The following is a 16135-nucleotide window of genomic DNA, read 5'->3' as shown; positions in this document are numbered from 1 at the left end:
TTTAAGAAGATGGCCCTATGAGATTTGATAAGCAATTATAACCATTTGGAAAGCCTGCAAAATTAATAATACGTGTTGAGGGTTCACCATAACTATCTGCAAAGCCAGCACTAGCTATTAAAATGCCCAAGCCCACAGGTTTGCAGGTTTATATTAAGTATGAGAGTAAACGAACTCCCTCTCCTGCATTGCGGGGGAACTATCTACAAATCCCAAGAGCGATGCAAATTTGTTGCATTTGTAAAGATCCGGCAAAGATGGATCTCCCCCTTCCCCGCCCCCCAGCCACATCCTTACAGTGTGTGAAACTGGGGCCAAACTACATGTGTTTGTTGGGACAGTGTGTTAGCCAGTACAATGCTACTAAAAATGGACCACTTTTGGCATTATTGGCAAAATACGGACTCCCAATCAGTACACATAGCTCTGCTTGGGCTATGGACTCAGATTAAATTGCATCTTAATGTCTAAGCACCATATTGGCCACAGCTACATTGTGATTAAACTTAAAGACAATTTTGTGTGACGAGACTCGCCATTGATGAGTAACTGAAATAACAGACGAGTCACTGTATAACATAGCATAATATTGCACAATTTTGAATCTCGCATGAACGTATGTGATAATCCTTTTAAAACTGGGTTATACCCAGGCCATGGGTTAGACCTACAGAGTTTTAAGAAGCTCGATTACTTGGATGGCTTGGTTTTGGAGCTGTGTCTAAATATATGTGAATTGAATTGTAGTGAAAGTAATTAATCGAAATGAAATGGAATTAATTATGATTTTTAAAGTAATGATGACTTATTATTACTGTACTGTTTTGTAGTGTATTGCGTTTCAATGTATTACTATATGTATTTGTAAAAGTTAATTTATGAACTATAAACATAAATTAAAATATGCAATTTAGCCAAACCAACAGCTTTATACAGATGTCATTGTTTATTAATACTGATTGCAATTAGCCAGTTCTTGAATTGTATATAACATAATATAAAGTCTGTATTGCAAAAGCATCTAGCACTATGCACTTTATAGGTAGATTTCTTAAAAATGTACTAAAAATGCACTAAGCACTTGATATATGCAATTTAGCCAAACCAACAGCTTTTGGTATACCACAGATGTCCACTTTTATTGACACGCATGATTATTGGTTGTTTGAATATTTGTGCAAAGAATGTTATTAAGAGCCTCATGTATTTGTTCACTATTGTACAGGTCTAGAATATGATTGTTTTGCACAAGAGCATTTAGCGCTTTATAGATGGGGAAAAATAATGTCTGCACTGGCACTATGCACTTTAAATGGGGAGCATGGCAATACGAAAGGAACATGCCTATTGGAATAAAAGTCTAGCTCTATCGCTAATCATTTCAAGAATAAGATGAAGCAAATGGAATTCAGTGTTCGTTTTGCAGTAATATATGGCCCGTTTGATGTGAATCATGTTTTGTAGATCAACATAGAATATAACTAAATAAGGGGTGAAGCACAATAATGAAATGCATACACCATAGAAAAGTTAGAAAGGCATTAGGCCACTAACATCAATTGGACAAAGAAACTGTGAAATACTAATAACAATTAACCAATTAGCATGGATTATTTACACTATATAAGCCATCAAAAATAATTTGCAAAATAATCTGCAAAAATAAGAAGCAGGGGCAACCGCCTCTGTCCTAGAAACAGGAAGCAGCAGGTCAACACGATACACAGGGGCTGCCATGAAGGAGGATCCACTTGGGCCCATCATGAGGGAGCATAAGCCTAAAAAGAGGCTTTTTCTGAACTCCTGAATAGGGTTTTCCCTTACAGAAATTTGAAGGAAGCACCTCTGGCCCATAGCAAGGAACTTCAGGAGAGCATCTCTCTTTTCAGCAACAAGAACAGGATTCTAGTTAGGTTCTAAGGAATGCCACTGGATTATGGCAACTATACATATACGAGGCTGGGGACTACTCCAGCCCTCAAATCATCCATGAACCATTAAAATGTTAAAGTTTTGGTGGCCATCCGAACTCCACTTGTGTGGGCATACACAGATGGATGTGGATTAGGATGTTTGGGAGACGCTTAAACAGACAGAACGTAATCTCACTCATACAAAAGGAACCTTTGTGGCTCCTTGAGAAAACATTTGCATGAGTTTATGGCCAAAATACCCTTGCTCGCAGTAAATCAACGCAACCACCGCAAGACAAAGTGGCTAGGTCACATGGCTTAAGAATCCATTAGTCATTTTGCTCATGTTCAAGGAGAAAGTGGCTACCAATGAGGTAAAATGGCTACAGAACTGTACAGTCAAAAACAATATACAAAGCTTCCACCAGCCTCCGATGCAAACATATTTATAGCATGAGGAACCTCACTCTGGAACAAAATGGCAAACAATGGGGTTGGCTCCTGCACTATTAACATATAGGCCTTGCAGGCAGCACATTTAAAAAACAGTTTTAGCTTTCAGGGGAAACTAATGTTATGGGAAACCACCACAGATTCTCTGGGTGGATTGGTGAAAGTCTTCAATAGCAGTAAGCAAAACCAGCATACACCGGACCAACAGCAACCCAACGACAGAACACAACTCGGCGCAGCAGCCCCCCTTCCCTTCAGGCACAGATCTTTTTTACAGGAGAGCACACATGCATTTAAATTGAAAGGGAGGGTCACAAATGGCATGAGATTGTCAAGCAACAATGATTCAGGTGTCCGCTCATGGTTCCAGCATACAAGTTCTAGGTAGAGGCTACGTTCTCATGCCTGGGAAGGCAATCTGGAGGTCAGGGCAAGACCTTTTATGATACATTACAATTCCTGCTGAGCAAGCTACTTCCATTCTCACACAGTTCGAGGTGCAATGGCTTTCTTACTACTGAATACTACCGTCTGCTCTAAAACACGCTTATGTATACCAGAAGGGAAACACGTCAGAGGGGAGAGCTATGGAGAACATAGTGCATACCACTAATGGCAATAAGGCACTGTCAAGCAGGGCAGTTAGCACTAACTCCTAACTAGAAAGGCAGCAGGGTATCTGGGGAGTTCATCAACATTTAAATTCTCAGCTTTCCCCCACACTCAGCTGATGTCTCCATCAGTAAAAAAAAAAAGCAAAAACAAAATCAAGATTTCAAAGAGGCAGAAAATTACTTTCTGATCTAACAGAAGGACCCCAAGAAAACCACCCAAGGGTTGAGCAACCTTAAGGACAAAAATGCAAAAGCTGGAACACAGCTGCCATTAAAGACAAAATAAGGTTCAAATCCCACATAAAAATAACAGACTGCACACAGTGGAAACTGGTCAGTTAATCCTTTCAACAACAAAAACATACCAGTAAGGATAGTAAAGAAAGTGCCCTATTCAGGAGTCCTTCTAAAGACTAAAATAGTGGCCAAGTATCCCTAAACAAGCGTCACTCTGCAGGCGCTCTTGGGCCAATGAAAGGCAAAAACCCAAGAACTGAAGAGGCCAGTTAAGGAGATTTCTCGTTTGCTCTATTTCTAGTACCCAGATATACCAGTATACTTAGTTTAAAGGGTGTTTTAATGCATTGACTCTCCGAGGGGTAGAATGGGAAGTGCATTCAGGGCAACACTCCAGAAGTTTTGAGCTAGTTTAAAGATAATGTAAACACTTAAAATTATACAATACAGGAGGACCCACACAAAGCATTTAAAAAGAAACCCCATTAAGTAAAGCGGTGCATCGGAAATGAAAATAAAATATACAGCTAGGTAACAGTATAAATATGAATAACTTTTCAGAATACAGTACAGAAGTGGTCTCCTGCGATCATAAAAAGTTTACACAAGTCCAACTAGACTTAGTGAGGCCCCAATGCCTCATAAACACCCTCAATACCAAAGCCCAAAAGTTAAATCTATGGGCCTGTAAGAAACAAGGGGTCAATATTAACCTATGGGGCTTAGCAACAGGTTGGCACATGTCGACCTGCAAGCAGTTTAGACCTCCAGAAGGGTATAAGTACCAAACCGAGGCAATCTTTCAATGGTTTGTTTTACCATTCTCAGAATGGGAGATTGCAGAGGGAGGTAGAGACATCACCAGCAGGGAAAGTTGCAGTTCTATTTTGGGTGGAAATGCTCAGCACAAGGACCCTTACAGCCAGGAAAGAACAGAACAAACCTCCACAGATTTGGAGGACTTTCCCGGAACACACACACCCCTTGCCCACACCCACAGGAGATCCGAAAGGGAAACCTGATTATTTTCAGAGAACATCATGCAGAGTGGCATTCTTGAGCAGCAGCAAGTATATCAGCAATTACAAGCTGGATGGACAGAGTCGGAAACAGGAGACCCCGACAAGAGAGCAACAGATATGAGTTCGCAGCGGAGGTCAAATTAAACCCCAGGCTAAATGAACTGTGATTCAGGGAGTTGGAAACACATACATGAGTCTATAGCTGAGAAGTCATGGGGCCATGCCACAAAACTAAGGCCTCCTATGGGTTTGTAGAAACTAGTCCCCACTGTGGCAGAAAGACTGAGCTCCACTGGGAATAATCTGCTTAGAAACCACCTCTTTCCAATCACTTCTGAGCTGCAGTTGCTTAGTTCAACACATGGCAAAAGCATGAACCCCCAAAGTTTTGGGAAAAGAACCCAGTTCACTAGCAACCGGTTCCTTTGTAAAGCCCTGACCAACCTTCAGGGCAGTCTTTAGGTCTAAATTGGCGAGAAAGGGCTTCAAAAACAAATTCCCCAGTTTCAAAGAGGACTCCCAAACCTAGGCACCTTGCCAGCTAGCAGTATAAATGTGGACCCAACACACACTGATGCTCTGACCTGACCCAGAGGTGCGACAATTTATGCTAAGGTTGCGCAATAACCAGCTACAAGTATTAACTGTTGTTGGCCTGCGGTTGGGCATCCTGCCTAAAGATAGGTGTTGTTGCATCTGTGGGACGGGGATAACCTTGATACTGCTAGGCACGTTTTAGCACAGTGCTCCCGATTGGGCCCACTGTATGTGTGTCTGCTAGGTCGACTGGTATGTAATTACGATTATATTATGGGACAGCCCTTCTGGGATTACTGCTTAAACTCAGATTCTATTGGGACTCAGTTGGCACTATTCAGGATATGGACTAACATTCAAGGTTTTCTATCAAAGCAGCCAAATGCCATAGAGCCTGGAGTGGAACAAGATTAATAATGTTACTACCATCTTGATGGTTGGTGGAGTAGTTGGTTCAGCATCTCCTAGCACTATTATTTGATTGTATTATATGTGCCACACTTTTATGTTGCATGTTTTTATGTTTTCATGTTTCAGTTTATTTCTCCTCCTATTTTTGCGTTACCCACATGATTCTATTTTGAAGCTGTGATTGTATGTATTAAGTTATTGGATGTATTATTTGTGTAAAGTTCAGATTTTGGACTAATTCACAATAAAATTATTATAAATGTGGACTGTGACAATAGATGGGCTGGGAAATCCTGCACAAGCCCTTTCAAAAACCCAAGCAGGATTGCATTAAAATGTGTGGAAACGCATGTTAATTTTCACCAACATCGACCCCCAGACTAGGTAATAGTATATTTTATTTCTTTGATATCTTTTTCCTTTAAGGGTTTTCCGGAGGGAGCATGCCGTCTACTTCCTTCTAGTGAACCTTCCAAAATGTATAGCTTTTCCCCTTACTGTCATTGTATTTTCCACTGGTTTTACGAGTGGGTTAGGTTTTGCTTTTGATTAAATTCTTATTTACCTTTAGTATTAATTTAAACTGTGGTTACTACGTGAAACTTATACTAAATTGTATCTATATCTTGTGTAGTTCATTATATTGTGTGCTTGCGATAGCCTAATTTTACCTTAAAATTCTACTCTACGCATAACATTGAACCAAGCTGCTATGCTGCATTACTGATTAATGTGCTTTAGCCTGCCGTGGTAAACACCCAGAGCACACACTATTGGATTGGTATTATGAAACCTTCTAGCTTTTCAAAAACCTCCCCAAAAGAAGCATAAAAAGTTACAATCAACACAAGATCCAAAGGTGTGACTGTACACATCAATTAAAAATGTAAACGATTACAATCAACAAATTTGCTATAAAATAAAGTACTGAAGGTGCAGAAAGAAAAAAACAATACCTTGCCAGCTGAACCAGCAGCAAAACCAGAGAGCGCATGCCCTCTCTCATCAGACAGTTAAGCTTCAGCTCTTCATAAGTAAGATGCAGCACATAGAAGATGGCCGGGACGTGGCTGAAGAGAAGAGCGGAAGAGTCCAAGCTGAGGCTATAGGCAGAATTCTCTCTGGGCAGCAAGTCTTCTAGGGGATCGAGCTGCAAAACTCGAGCCAGCGAGTGCGACTCCACATTCCGATGATAGTCAGAATTTAGCAGGTATGCCCAATCCTGAGGAGAAACAAACGAGAAGTTGATATGCAGGATGCATTCGAAAGGAGAAGTGGTGCATTTCTGTAAATACCATGTGCCTCTGCTTTGGAGTAAGCACACAAGTTTTGAAGAAACATTGCAGAGCACTGGTTTAGTAGGGGCCACCCCATGTCCTGGTAGGGGGGGGCCCCCTTGAGAAAAAAAAGTGTCATTATAAAGTTATTTTACAGTAGGCTATTCCAGATGGTATAAAGAAACCTTTTTAAATAATGGTCATCTATGCAACTTAGGCGTTATTGTGCTTCACTTTTCAGTTTGTCCAAGAGTCCTCATATATAGAACCTTGCTAGGTTAGACCAGGGCCTCTTTGAGGATGGCGGCATCAAAGTGCATTTATTATGATGAGGCAATAAGTATATATTTAACAATGTACCAGTTAGGGACAAGGCAAACTCATTGTTAGTTCACAATTTACAGATGCTAACAACGATGTCAGGATGGTTAAACACTCAATAAAATGTCATACACACTGTATCACAATGAAATCTAGGACATAGCTACCTGTACTAGTAGACAGGTGAATAGGCTTTACACTGTATTGATTTCTTTTGCTACCCCTTGACAAAGCCCGGTCACGGAACAAACATTAGCAAGTGCCGCCATTTGGATGATTTTGGCTTAGGAAGGATTACTTAGCCTAGATTGACTTATGACTGTATTTAATGCGAGAAACCTGAAGGTGTCACACCCGCTAGTACCTGAGGATCTGTCATGCAGGTGGCCAGGACACTGCCATCGCTTTTGGATCCAGTTCCTGGGGTTGGACCAGTGCAGAGGTTACGCTCACCTGGTCTCTGCTGAGGCGTTGGGACACGGTTGAAGCCCACCCAGGGATGAAACTACTCTTGTCTGTTCCTCCCTCTGTGTCTGTGTGGGGAACTGCAGTGATGAGCACTGCGGTTCCTGCATGAATATAAGAGGGGGGTCGTACGAGTATGCAGCCTGTGGTCCCTGACCCCTTCTCCAGACCTCTTCTCCCTGGATGTGGCTTCCCTGGGGTTGCACTACTCTTGAGGCTCACCTGCTGAATGATGAGCTCTCCGTCCTGCTGCTTCTGGCAGGGGTGCTTGTTGAGGGGAACCGAGTTCCTTCACTGGTCCCTTGTCGTGGAAGTCCAGGCCAGATGCGACTAGTCCACTTCTCCTGTAGGTGTTTCACTTGTTTCCACTTGCCCACTTGTCTTCCGACTGTTGTAATTGTATTTGTAAAGTTCGTTCTCTGTCCTTTGTATGTAATGTCTCTTCTCTGCTCTCTCCCCTTGCAGATGGTTTAGCTGTGCCAGCGGTAGAAGAAGCGGAGCCGGCAATACGGAGGAGCGGGGCTGAGATGGTCCGACAGCTGGTAAGTAGCCTTTAATGGTGCCTTAGGGTGCGCGTTGAGTTTTAAATGAGGCGCAACCCTGGGTTGGGTGTTTTTCGGGAGTTCTAACCTTGTCTTGTCTTCTTTTCTTGTTTCAGGACTTCAGCTTCGTGGGACAGAGCGCAGGTGCTGCAATGTCGATTCGGGATCTGCCAAGAAGATGGAGCGTTGCCGTGAGAAGCGAGCCAGGGTCCAGGTAAGGATGCTGTTGTTGCAGGATCACAATGTAGGTAGCTGGTCCAGGCGGCGGGGAGCATCACGTTGCACGGAGGTGCAAAGTAAAGCGAAGCGTTTGCTTGAGGGATCGGTTGGTTTATATAGTTTTGTTCCTGGCCACGCCCAGTAGCTCTGGCCTACCTGCTGCCACACCTGATGAGTCAGCACCTGAAGACCAGGCCTAGGGAGCCACACTTGAATAGTCAGCACATGGGGATGTTCTCTGGAATAAAGGCTTTCAGCACTTGGAAAGTTCTTGTAAAATAAAAGCACTCCTGCACTGAAATAAAGTGTTCCTGCTCACATCTCTATACAAGTCTGGCGCCAAAGGTGCCAGGACTGAGTCCAGCCAGGGCCCCTGTATTTAGGAGTCCCAAAGGGACATAGTGAGTCAAGTGACCCATTGCCCCCATCACTAGTTGGTGTTTTTGTGTTCTGGAGCCTGTGGTCATGACAACGGATTGACAGGACGGCGAGACGCGGTATCCCCTTCTCTAGAACACCTTTTCCTCATCCTACCAGGTAGGATATCTAGGAACTCAACTCCCCCAGCCCCTTTCACGACACAAACACTTTCTCAGGGACAGTTCCCAGTGAGCGAGAACGGACTAACACCAGAGCCGTATACCTGACATGTCCCAACACCGAGGTCAGGCAATTACGAATCATTACACACACCTGACTTCCATCACACTTCCCCACACAGATAAAAGGCGGAGCACGAAAGCTCACTCCGAGCGAGGCAAAACACACGAGGAGACAGCAGTTCCAAGCTGCTCCAGGACAGGTTCCCTGGATGATAGGAAGCTGAACATTCGGGGAAAGGAAACCTGTGGCACAAGCGTGCGACCGCCAAAGTTCCAGGCTTGAATGCAGAACGTCTGGCAGGAGAGCTGACCCGAAGGCTCTGAATCCGCGAGAAGACACAAACTAGTTGATCGACTAGTCCAATGGCTGAAGCACCGACAAGGGTCTTCCGAGACCTTGCAGATGAACTGGACTTCACCAGGCCGGTCACTGGAGAGGTTACTGGGCCACTGCAGAAGTCATCCTCATCAGCGGGCTGCTCTGCTTTGAGGTATTCTTGGCTCCAACGTAGATCTGAAGAATGGCTGCAGGAGTCCTCCTCCTATTCAGACTCGGAGCTGAAAGAAAGTCCAAGCCCACCAATGGTAAGGATCTGCACCATTCAAACCGTCAGTAGTTGTCCAATCAGGGACGACTACTGGTTTCTCATCCACCCCAGTAGCAGACTTACTGGCACCAGTGATGCGGAATAGGACTAGACATTCCCAATTCCCTTTCCTGGTCCACACGGCCACACGGCCACACACACAGCCACAGCCACACACACACAGCCACAGCCACACACACAGCCACACACACAGCCACACACACACACAGCCACACAGCCACACACAGCCACACACAGCCACACACACACACACACACACACACACACACACACACACCTGCTAAAGCCATGGCTTTCCCAGGCATGTGTATGACCTTATAAGAGATTGCCTGACCTGGGAAGGCAGGAAAAAGGACAAGCTACAATATGGCCAAAGAACAAGCAGTCAGCTTGTCTTTAGGCACATATAAAAGTAACCAAAAATCCCTTATGTAAGAAATTAGGTTGATACAAAAGTATTCCCATTGCACTGTAAGGTGCTGTGTGCAATATAGAAATACAAGAATGCAAAAGGGAAACAATGTTTCCCAGTACTGATAGTCTAAAGAACTAGTCAGTTGCCCCAAAACAAATAAGCAAATGGGAATGAAGCTGAAGGCTTTCCTTCCCTTCAAAAACTCATGGTAGGATCAAAAACTAGGCAAAAAGAATGGGGCGCCATAGAAATCTATAGAGGGAAAGTTGCAAAAAGAAAATTGTTCCCAGTACACTGAGATCTGAGGGCCCACTGAAGTAAAGTCATCCTCAGTCGGGAATCCGGAACCAAGAAAATGCAGGATGCCATGAGACCCAGCAACCTTATTAAATCAAAGGCCGGCAGATAATGGCTGTTCTGTAACTTCATGACCATCTGAAGGATATGCTGAGCTTTTATTGTGCGAGGAAAAGCCTTCCCTGATGAAGAGTCCAGATCTATTCCAATGTGCATTTGTGAAGGAGTCACTTGGGACTTCTTGAAGTTGGAGAAGCCCAGTTTGTGAAGGAAGTGGCAGGTGCTGTTGAGATGTTCGAGCATGTTAATGGATGCACCCTAATCAGCCAACAAACCCGGCCTGTTAAGTCTGACCTGAATAGTAGCACTAGAATGTAGGGCAACAATTATTTAGCCAAAGTGTAGGCCACCCCCAATTTTTGAGTTTATGCCATAGCTTATTCCTATCAATACTGTCAAAAGCAAAGGAGAAGTCAATAGAAGCAATATATATTTATTTGGACTGATCCACGGCTTCTTTTTTGAGCAAGCTGAGAATAAAACAGTTTGTCTATGTTCCAGTGCCCTTCTGATAACCGGTCTGAAAAATGTCTAATCTCTTGGTCTTCTTTGGCTATTTTGTCAAATCCCACAGCATTAAGGATGCAAACATTTTCGATGAAACATCCAGCTATTATCAAACTTAGCCAGAAATGAGGGATCTGCTTACGAGCCAAGACACTTTGAAAAGTTGGCAGCAAGAAATTTCCACAAAAAGGTATATTCCCCTCCAAGACCATAATAGGCAGGCTGTCAGGCCTAGGAAATCAGACCAAATAAAACATCAAAGTCAATCTCGAGTTGCCAAGCCCTTTCTATAGTGTCTTTGTTCACATCACCATTCATACTGGCATAAAACCTCCTAGAAATCCCTTGACCATTTATCTTCTGAAATGGGATTGGCTTGAGTACTGGTTTGGAACTTTGAATCAGCGTTTATTAGGCACCAAAAATATCTTTGCCAACTATGAATAAAGCATTTTCTGCGAATCATTCAACAAATGTTTATACTTATATTGTCGTCTCCAAATCCTATACATGTTTCTTATTCTCTTACGCTGGATAATATCTACCATGGTGTTCCTCTCAAAGCTCTTTACAGTAACATTTTTTGGACTGTAACTCAGGGTCATAAGCGCATTAATGGACAAACTGGGGCTTATTAAGATACTGCATCAGCCCATATACCTCCTGTCACAATAGGAAAAGGTTCTTAACAGTTCATAAAACTACACTTCTCTGAGCACATAGAAGATGTAAATGTATTGAAAACTTATATTGTGGTTGTACCAAGATATGAGAGATAACTAGCAGCTTCAATATTCAAGGATTCAACATTAATAAAAATGTTTTATGTCACAAAATGTTGGTCTAAGACCCTCTAGACTAAGTGTGGTGAGTTCTTTCGTCACCCAACACATTTCCATTTCGAAAGCAGAAACCTCACACATCCATGAGGGACATCCATGCCCTCCCCCTTGTTATCACAGCATTATTTGTGGATGTATAGTGTTCATCTGTTACGATTGGATCACACAAAGCATTCAGGTCACCACACAAAAAAATATAGAATTGTAGTTTAAGATTTGCCAATTAAAAATAATATTCTCTATTCCATTAAATAAGTGTAGCTGGGAAACCTTTGAAGGGTTCGAGTACAGGTTCATTATCAGGGTGAAATTTAACAAAGGATAAGCAGAAGTGTCCCATTTTAACTGCATCGCTTGCAGAAACACATTTGGGTGCAAGTAAAGCAATGGTTCCGCATGAAGACTATTACTATCATCAACCAAACCAAAGGCCGAATGTCCTAGAAATGCCAGGGAAAGTATAATAAAACCATCCACAGAGGGGGACCTCCAGAAGCCAAACCTACTGCAAACAGAACACATCCACAGCATATAAAATCACACTCTTAAAAAAAAAAATGATTTACCATGCCCAGGGTTACAGCATTGCAAATCAAACAAACATTAATAGGATTGCTGACATTTATATTGAAATACATACAATATTTTCTTAATGTTGACTAATTGCCCACATTGTTCACCTCCTGGCGCTCCAAGTTCTGCCAGAAATCACCCTAAATATCACACGGGCCACTAAGTTACCGTACGTTTCTTCAATGTCATTGCCCAAACCATATCATATAACCAATCGTCCAACTGCATCAGAATAGCTTTTTTTGGCAAGACAAGTCCAACGTTGACCAATTTGCACTTCAAAAGGTTCAGCTTCTCCACTAATCCCAATAAACACACCTAGGGTTCCCATACCAGAGGCTGACCCACAATCTCATCCAATGCATGACGTATGGCATCCCAGAACCCAGAGAGTGCCTGACACGACCATAGCATATGCACTATACCAGCTTCCAAAGTGCTGCAACTGGGGCATCTTCCTTCCAAGGAGGGAAATATTTTCATAAGGCATGCCGGGGAGAGGTATGTTCGGTTTAGAATCTTGAATTGGATTAGTCTATACCTAGAATGGTCGTCAGCTTCCAGGCCTGTCGAAATTGGACCCCGTCTGCAGTAGTAAAAAACTTGGGTGAGAAGCTTTCTGCTTCATTGTACATGCAGCCCCAGGTCAGCGCTACCTGCCAGTCAGTTCCTTTTAAATTGCGCATTCTGCATATGGTCTTGCTTTACCTTCCCTGTTCTATTCGTTCTTTGGTAGTTTCTTCTTACATCCAGCTCCATGGATTATTGTAACTTGCTGTTCCTGGGGCAGCGCATTTTTTTACTCCAGCCGTTACAGTTCCTTCAAAATTCTGCAGCCAGGCTGGCCATGGGTGCTGCTCGTTAGGCCTCTGCATCTCCTATTCTGCACGCTTTGCACTGGCTGCCTGTGACCAGACGGATGAGGTTTAAGGCCCTCTATGCCTAGTTCACCAGGCTTTTTACAAAACTGTCCTGGAATATTTTCAGGCAAAACGTATTCAGTATGTCTGTCTGCTGCTTACGCTCCTCTACCGCTTTGCAGATCCTTGTTCCCTGATTCAAACTGTCGTCGTTCTTTCTATGTGGCTGCGGCCCTTTTATGCAACTCATTCCCACTGTCTCTATGGGGGACTGTTGACCACATGTCTTTTCGACACGCCCTGAAAACCATTCGGTTTTCAGCCTGAGCTTCTCTTTGTTTCCCCGATTCATGCATAGTTTACCTCCCAGCGCCATGATGCCCTACCTGGTGTGGGCAGCGTTTAATAAATGCAGATGACATAACATGTCAGGACTTCTGTTAAAGTAAAAAAGTGTCCACCATCCTGTGTCAAGAAAACCCTACTTCTGGCCCTTACACTAGTAAACTAAGGATGAAAGCAGCACTGTCCTTATCCCAGGAGAATGCCTTCCTTCTGCTGGTGCTCCAAAGTTGCAAACTATAGGCCTGGGGGAATGACTCCCTTCCCTAGGTCACAAAGTTCCAGATAATATTTTAGCAATATAGATCGACACTGATGGACACAGGTATGAAGAGCATTGAGGGACTATTCTATCTAAGATGAGGAATCTGTGGGAGGACACAATCCATTAGAAAGGAAACTTTCACATACATTTCCCAACATATTAGATATGGAGGTCAACGTTTCCACCTCCGTACATATTTCAATGCTTTCCCAAAATGATATAAAGGTACAGTCTCCCATGCTTAAGTTTCCAGTAGTTTTACTCTGAGAAATGTATCTTTCTTTCTCAAACTGTATTTCAAATCCTTCAATAAGAAAAGCTTCAGGACAGCCATTGGCCATTAGAAGCCATAAACTCCTAAAATAGCAATGACAGGCTTTTCCATACAAATGGATTGTAATAGTGATGCTTACCTCATCGGTTCCGGCTTCAGAAGGTCGTGCCTTTTTGGGAGCAATCATCGGAGAAATTGCTCCTTCATAATCAAGCTGCAAAGAAAAAAAATATTAAGTGCATAATACCGCTTGCAGGAAAGGTCAGATCGCAAGAGTACCTCAAATTATCTATACCATGATACAGTGACAATGGAATAATGAGAGAAAACCTTCCCTGTTAGGGAACTTCCACCCCCCTGCACACTATCTGGGGCTCAAGTAAGCCAAACTGTTAGGAAGACAAATTGTACCTCCTCCATAGAACACATTATCTAATAACAATAATCTATAACATTTGAATTTGTTATGTTTACATACTATTATTAATTACTAGAGCACCAGATAGTGAACTCCCGTCCCCTGCACACGGACAGGGAACCTTTTCTCTCATTGTTTGATAGACAATCCATATGCCAGGGTTGATGTTTTCTGCTCTGCACCTGAAGCTACAAATATTTTAAAAGGTATTCAACCAAGACTGTATTACCACTACAAACTACCATTATCACAATAGGAGTGCTAGGACCTTGGATACAGTGACAACGGAACTCAGCATAACTAAACTATTTCCGCTGTGAAGATGTCCCCTGCCTGACTGTATTGGTGGAGTCACCAAAGGGTTAGTGTGCTGTGACAAGCAACATGATGTGCTCAAGAGCAGCATGGTAGGAGATGCCAATGACCCATGCTACCATCCTGCCACAAACCTCAGCCCTTGACCCTCACCCAACCATGTCATGCACAGAGGGCAGTCTCGTCACAGCAGCATCTACACCATCTACCCAGAGAAAGGGAGGGAACCGAGCTAGCCCAGGAAATACGAGGCAGTCAGTCAGCTCTAGCCTTAGTCCTCCACTCCCATACTGTTGAAGAGACCAAGGTAATCCAGAGTGATGTTGCACCCAAAGGGTGGTACTAGCCAAACAAGTTCCACCGGTGTGATTTGTATCACCTCTACAACCAGAGCCTTTCCTCCACCCCCATAGGGAGTGTGCTAGACACTGCAGTAGGTTTGTGGTAGTTATGGCGGTAGAGAAAAGCAGATATATGTCACTCAGCATCAAAGAGTGGAGAATAAACCCATGCAGTAGGCTAGAAACCCTCACTCATCTACACATGACTGATTTACCAATGTCATTACATTTATAGAGGGAGTACTGTTAAACCATTTACCAACCAATTCCTTATATACTGCAATATACATAGGTGCCCCCTAGATGCCCTTAAACAAATATATGTATGTGCATGAAAAGATTCTCAAAGACTCTCACCCTCCTGCTCCTCATTTCTCATTAGAAGAAAAAAAGTCAAACAAAATCATTGCAATTATCATTTTGATTGCACAACACGCTCAATATAATAAAGGCTGTTAATGAAAACACTTCTATCATGTCATAGCCTCTATGTAAAGCTTTATCAGGAATGCTTCCTATAGTGAAACACTTCTTAAAGGCAATGTTAATTCTAATTGGCTTTCACCAACATGCCACCCATAGATGAATGAACCATCAATTGAATTCCCTCACAATATCTTGCCTTTAATAAATCTTCTCAATGTGATATAAAAATGGGTGAAACCTCTCTCTCATACTCGCACCCCTCCTAACAGTAGGTAGTTCAAAGCGGTCTGCCTGAAGCTGAATGGAGGCTTGAGTTGTACAATCCCAGAAATCACAAAAACCTTGAAAATATCAAATCCAATTGAAATACCACAAATAAACCATAGTCTCTAATGGCTATAATAAAAGCCTTAAAAGAAAGTTGGTGTCAATTGGATTAACCATGATGCGAACATAAGCCAAATCCAATTAATGTAGTTCAATGGGTTTGAGCTGCTGCAATTAAGTGCTTGGTACTTCCATCTACAGCTCAATACAAAAGCCTAGTTCTCTCAAAAAGTCAAAAGGAAAAGCTTTTTAAGCCTGTGCAACAAAAATCAAATTTTAGAGCTGCAGAAATTCTGCTCAGAAAAAGGAGCAAAAAAGAAGAAAAGAAAAAAGAGCCCTACCACTCTCTTCCCCATAAGCCAGAATGGAGACTGCGATCCAGCATGGGGTTCCCACCTCACTCAACTCCTCCCAGAATCGATTTATATATCTTCTGGACTGCTTAGGTTTTATATTCCACTTGCTTTCAAAACATATTCCCAGAGAATATGTGTACATATTCTGAAGGGATGTGGAGCATATCCCAAAACCTTCACTTCATGAGACCCAAGGCCTCCTAGAATATCTGACTTTGAGCTCCATATTAAGGATACATCCAGTAGTTGGGATATCAGCCCAGTTATTTACGAGAACATCTGTGACTATTTACATA

The 16135-nt window shown here is 42.8% G+C and overlaps 1 protein-coding gene across 1 annotated transcript in view; it reads right to left on the bottom strand.

The window, feature by feature from the left end:
• The window catches only part of ANAPC1 (anaphase promoting complex subunit 1), a 2053226-nt gene that overhangs the window by 1373194 nt on the left and 663897 nt on the right, over positions 1–16135 (bottom strand). The window contains exons 17-18 of the mRNA XM_069606837.1: positions 13796–13870; positions 6144–6409 (exon numbers count right to left, since the gene is read on the bottom strand). Coding sequence (XP_069462938.1) covers positions 6144–6409; positions 13796–13870 — 341 coding nt within the window. The remainder of the gene's footprint in view (positions 1–6143; positions 6410–13795; positions 13871–16135) is intronic.

The sequence above is a fragment of the Ambystoma mexicanum genome, chromosome 4p (assembly GCF_040938575.1).
Source record: "Ambystoma mexicanum isolate Mex_15411 chromosome 4p, UKY_AmexF1_1, whole genome shotgun sequence".
Taxonomy (NCBI): Eukaryota; Metazoa; Chordata; class Amphibia; order Caudata; family Ambystomatidae; genus Ambystoma; species Ambystoma mexicanum.
The sequence above is the reverse complement of the archived record's forward strand: the minus strand, read 5'-3'. Positions and strand labels throughout refer to the sequence as shown.